The 5,693-nt window shown below is 41.1% G+C and overlaps 1 protein-coding gene across 1 annotated transcript; it reads left to right on the plus strand.

The window, feature by feature from the left end:
* The first annotated feature begins 276 nt into the window (after positions 1 to 276).
* Positions 277 to 3,820, plus strand: LOC106735734 (secretoglobin family 1D member 1). Its single transcript, XM_014590922.1, has 3 exons — positions 277 to 389; positions 2,122 to 2,309; positions 3,680 to 3,820. The coding sequence occupies exons 1-3, from the start codon at positions 335 to 337 to the stop codon at positions 3,716 to 3,718; spliced, it is 282 nt and encodes a 93-aa protein (XP_014446408.1). The 5' UTR covers positions 277 to 334; the 3' UTR covers positions 3,719 to 3,820.
* The last annotated feature ends 1,873 nt before the right edge of the window (positions 3,821 to 5,693 follow it).

Genomic DNA, 5,693 nt, shown 5'->3' on the forward strand with positions numbered 1-5,693 from the left:
AATAACTGAAACCTCAGGGGCAAAATGAGGCTCCAGTGATCATTTCTAAAGGCACCTAGACAGTTACCTGGAGGGCAGGGCAATTTCCTGTTGTGCAGCTCTCCTGTACTCTGCCCCTTGGAGGGAAGTGTGGACACGTGACACGTGACAATGATGAATGACTTCAGCCTTGTTGAGGAGAGAGGGCTGGAGCCCAGGACTGTGACTCACTATAACCTGTGTGGGTGAGCTCACTAGATATAAATAGCCCTGGAGGACTCCACAGGCTCCCGTGGTTAAATCCACATCACTCATCATTTGGTGAAGCTGAAAGCTCGAAGCAAAACTTACCCCCATGAAGCTGTGGATGTCTCTCCTGCTGGTCACTCTGGCCCTTTGTTGTTATGAGGGTGAGTGTCATTTGTCATCAGTCCAGCATCATTCCTGACAAGGGCTCTTCCCGTAATATCCTGTTTGGGTGCGCTAGGATCAGATAGGCCAAAATGTCAAGGCTTTTCCTGTGTTTGCTGGACTAGCCTCCCCAAGATGCACGGATTATTTTATCAATTTCCAAAATTTTGGAACTTCTATTAAAAAATAACTAAAAGCAAATTAGGAAAATTCTTCTGTTTATGTGTTCATTCCTTTACTGTGATCTGTATGTCCAAAGCATTAGGATGTAGATTGTAGGAAGATCTAGGCTCTTACCAGCCAGTCTTTTAAATTGGGGTAAAATTCTTTGAGCCTCCTCTTATCATTGGTGTTTATAGCTACCACCAAGAGTTCCAATGAGAGTAGCATGAACATTAAACAGGTATCAAAAAGCTATCCAGTAGTCATCAGACACTCTTCTACCCAGGTTCTCTAGGTGACTCTGAACCCATGGCCTTTTTCTTTTTTAAAATTTTTGTGCCAATACCGTACTGTTTTGATTATCACAGCTTTATAGCATATTTTCGTGCAGATAGTGAGATGCCACCCACTCCACTTTTCTTGCACAGGATTGCTTTGGCAATACAAGGTCTTTTATGATTCCAGATAAATTGTATGCTTGTCTTTTCTAGATCTGTGAAGAATATCTCTGGTACTTTGATTGGGATTGTATTAAACATGTAGTTTAATTTGGGTAGATTTGCCATTTTGATTATATTAATTCTGCCAATCCAGGAACATGGGCTGTCCTTCCATTTTTTTATGTCATTTTTAATTTTTTTTTTTTTTTTAGCTTATCATAGTTTTCCTTGTGGAGGTCTTTAACTTCTTTAGTTAGATTTATTCCTAGGTATCTTATACTTTTTGTGGCAATGATAAATGGAATTACTTTCTTTAGCTATATCTCAGTCTGCCTGACATTTGTATATGGAAATGCTATAGATTTCTGTATGTTGATTTTGTATCCTGCAACTTTACTGTATTCATTTACTACTTCCAGGAATTTTTTCATGTATACCATTGGATCTTCTATGTATACAATCATGCCATCTACAAATAGAGATAATGTCACCTCTTCTTTTCCTATTTGAATGCCTTTTATTTTATTCTCTTTTCTGACTGCATTAGCGAGGACTTCCAGTACTATATTGAAAAGGAATGGAGAAAGTTGGCATCCTTGTCTTGTACCAGTTTTTAGCAGAAAAGCTTTCAGCTTTTCCTCATCCAGGAATGTTCAACATACACAAAACCATAAATATAATATACCATATTAAGAAAGAAAGATGAAAAAAATATGATCATATCAATTGATGCAGAGAAAGCATTTGATAAAATACATCTCTTCATGATTAAGACTCTCAGCAAAATCAGCATAGGTCATTCCTCAACACAATAAAAATATGTCTATGAAAAACCCATTTCTAACATCATCCTGAATTTTTTCAGTTCTAAGGAAAGCAAATTTCTGTAAATCAGAGAAGTATTAGAACGTAGTGGAGTGTGAATTAGTGATCAGGAAACCCATCTTAACTATTCCCTTTGTTGTATAATCTTGAGGAAGTCACAACTTTGAGGGTCTTAAATTGCCATGACAAATACGTAATGGGAACCTAAAGTCCTGGGCATCCTTTCTAGTCTAACACCAGGGAGCCATGGGGAAAAAATATAAACTTTTCTTATATAAATTGTATTTTCATTCTTATGCTTCAGCCAATTCACTGGTCTGTCCAGACTTAATTACAAAAGTGGAAAACTTCTTACTCTCTTCTAATGATAAGTTTACGCCACAACTTTCCACATATGATGTACCTTTGACATCTGTAGAAGCAACGTTGGAAGTGAAGAAATGCACGGACAAACTTTCCCATGGGGAGAGACTCCGACTTGTAAGCATACTGGTAATTACTTTCTCCTTTATACATTAGAGGGTCTTATCAGCCACACATCCTGGGGTGAGATGAACTGGCTGCTCCATGAGGCTCTGGGGTGGGGTACCTACCTTGCTGCTTTTCTCTTGATAGAGTACCTGCTCCCCAGGGTCAATGCTACCAGGATACCTATGGAAATGAATGTAGCTGCTCACAAAATCTTGAGCACATTCGTTGTCTCAGGTCACTTCTGAGATGACACAATCTCCCCAGTGTCTTGAGAGGGGGGGATGGTCAGGGCCCCATGTAGGATTGCTGGAGAGCCTACTGCCTCACTGTCTAGGAATTTCAATGAGGATAAGGTCCACTCATCCAGTGGGCACAAGCACTGTGGAATCTCATGAGGAGTGTTGGGGCTATTGAACAAGGAGACAGAGGGAGAGGACAGGATCAGGCCTCTGTAGATACAACCATGGCAGTTGAGAGTCTCTAGGAGCTTCTGTAGACCCCAAACTTACTCTCAGCTCTTTCTACCCTGTGGCCCCCTCCTTACATACAAGTCTCCTTTTATTTATTTAGGTTTTTTGACTATAGGGTATGTGCACTCTCCAGAAAGACAGAGAGAGAGACAGAAAGCAAGAAATTACCTCCTCCCACCCCCCCCCAGAAGGGATGATCACATTGCAATTCCTTGTCCTCCACTCTCCTCTTAGGATCCTGGGCATGTGCACACATATGCTCTGCTTGAGTTTCAAGCCACTGAGTCCAGGACTCAAACCAAGTTGACTACGGGAGAGTCCAGCAATGTAATTATTATGCCATCTGCTGGTCCCATAACTCTCTTTCTTATATTAGCCTGGGGTAGAGCCCTGCTTTATCTCCTGTAATTGATGGGGAATTGGAGTACCTACAACTGCAGGTGCCTGGAGTCTCAGAGAGAAGAAGGACCGAGGCTGAGAGGGATAATTCCTGCCCTGGAAGGCTGGACTTCTGAAAGCTAAGCTTTGTTAAGTCTATCTCAGCCCAGCTCTGAGTCTCATAGCCCTGGGTGCTCCACTGGAAGGGAAAGTAGAGCCCACTGTGCTGGGACATTAGAGAACATAACCCCTGGCTTCCCTGTTCTACTTTTTACTGTCCCCTTCCATAGGAGACCTGAGCCACATTCTTGAGTCACCTCAGGGATTTATTTACTTGACTTTGGAAAGGCTGTTCTCTATTGTGCGTGGAATGTTGTGACACACCACGTCAAGGCCAACTTCCCCCACATACTGGGTTTCTGTCTCTGCCATTTGAGAGCCTTTTGTTGGCAGAAATTCCACTGGCACCTTAGTGTTAACATATGATCTCCTGGAACTCCATGACTGACCTCACCTTTCATTCTTTTTTTTTTGTTGTTACAGGATAAAATCGTGCAGACATGTGTCTTCCTCCAAACATAAAAGATTTGTGTCCTGTTTACGCTGTCTTACGAAGATACATTGATGTTTACTGCAAAATGGGAAGGTTTCAGCATCTTCCTTTATTAAATTACTTGTCCTGCACTTCTCCACTTGTCTTGTTATTATCCAACAGTCTCAGACTTTGAGTAAAGCATGTTTCCTTCCCCCTCCCCTTTATTGTTGATAGAGCATGAGAGAGAGAGAGAGACCTCTCCACAAAGTCTGATCATGCCACTATCCCCAGTCCTCAGCTTCTTCAAGATGCTGGATGCCGGCACACACTTGCAGCATGTTTTCAGGCTGATAGGGCCAAGGATTCCAGCCACTGTTGCTGTGTGGCTTCCAGCACTGTAACCCAGCACACTGCAAACTATGTTGGAGAGGCCATCAAGCTTAGTATTGATAGTGATGTGGCCATTTGGAGTTATCACATTAAATTCAAGAGATTAAATATCCTGTGTTCATGGTGGCCGGAGGGTCATGGACTGCAAATGAAAATATGTGGCCAGGAATCATCCTTCATTGCTTTACAGATTTGCCATTCATCAGTGAACATGATGGTAGAGGATAAGCAGTAATTAAATCATATCTGCTGGTCTTGAGGTGAGGGTCCATATGTACCCTTACCTAAATGGATGAAATACATCCCCTATATGATATCCTTGCTGGCTACAAAGATAAACACAAGGATTCAAGGAGCTCCTACAACTGTCTGAAAACCCAAACTGGAACCACTGCTAGAGAATCAAGTCCCTCTTTTTGTCCATGCACTCAAGAATTTCCAAGACAGTGTTCCTATCTGGTCCTTTCACTGTATTTCTCTAGTTATGCAGGTACTCTTTGATCAACCACACTAGTCTATGTGCCATTTGCTTATGCATCAAATTACATCACACACTTGTACTGGGACATATGTGTTTATTTTTGCCTCTCGCTCTTTTCCTGAAAAAGATAGCCGATAACCACAGCTTTAAGGTAATGTTACATATCTTCTTCTGCAAAGTCCTTTAAGATACCCACATTCTGGAATGCATATCACTCTGTTATTGTCACTTTATCTTTCTGTGATATCTGTATATCAGAGTTATTATGATACTAAATCAAAATAATATATATGTCATAATGCACATCATTCATAATGCTATGAATTATTAGTGTCATATTTTTTAAAAGAATTGTTTTATTTAACTTCATTTATTTATTCTAATTTGACCAAAGAGCGACAGATAGTGAGAAAGACAGAGAGAGGGAAAGTGAGAAAGCAAGCTGCTGGGTCCAGGACTTGAACTGTGGTCGGCCAGGTGGGAGTCCAGTGCCCTTAACCACCATGCCACCTGCTGGTCCCATTAGTGTCATATTTTAAAAATACTATGAATTTCCATTTATTATGAGAGGTATATCCTACTATTTATGCTGAAAGACTTTCATGTTTTATCTTACCTAGTACTCACTAGTACTTGAGCATGTAGAGTGTTTTCAACATTTAATGAATGAATGAGAAATGCCATGTCCAGTGGTGCTCAGCACTGGCTCTATTTGAAGTCAATTCCAGGACACACAGATCAGTATCTCTGTATGTGGAACCCACGCAGACCCCATTTCCTCGCTTCCCACTGCTGTAGGTGCAGACTGCTAGTGACTTGTGGAAGCAGAAGTTGAAAGACAAGAGTCCTTCATGAGACTCAGAGAGCTCCAAGGATCCCCAAGTGTGTCACATGACATTTTTCCCTTTGGATATTTAATTAGCCCTCCAGATTTGCTGATTACAAATGTGTAGGTTTTACTGTTATAAAATTAATTACATTAGGGCCATGTTCTATATGATTTTCTCCATGAGCTGCTGTTAAAGAATATGAGGCTGGATAAAACCAGACTAAACAGATTAGGGCTGGGTGGTAGTAAGAAAACAATGCAAAGGTAAGAGGACCTGTACTTTCATTCTCTTTGGACAGCATCTCTCAGAATACTAGCATCT

The sequence above is a fragment of the Tupaia chinensis genome, unplaced genomic scaffold, assembly GCF_000334495.1.
Source record: "Tupaia chinensis unplaced genomic scaffold, TupChi_1.0 Scaffold000502_1, whole genome shotgun sequence".
Lineage (NCBI taxonomy): Eukaryota > Metazoa > Chordata > Mammalia > Scandentia > Tupaiidae > Tupaia > Tupaia belangeri.

What these genes read in the sequence shown, in the direction of transcription:
- LOC106735734 (XM_014590922.1), top strand. Translation starts at nt 335, where the DNA reads ATGAAGCTGTGGATGTCTCTCCTGCTGGTCACTCTGGCCCTTTGTTGT. An exon ending in GGCCCTTTGTTGTTATGAGG is followed by an intron (nt 390 to 2,121) that starts GTGAGTGTCATT and finishes CTTATGCTTCAG; the next exon opens with CCAATTCACTGGTCTGTCCA. An exon ending in TCCGACTTGTAAGCATACTG is followed by an intron (nt 2,310 to 3,679) that starts GTAATTACTTTC and finishes TTGTTGTTACAG; the next exon opens with GATAAAATCGTGCAGACATG.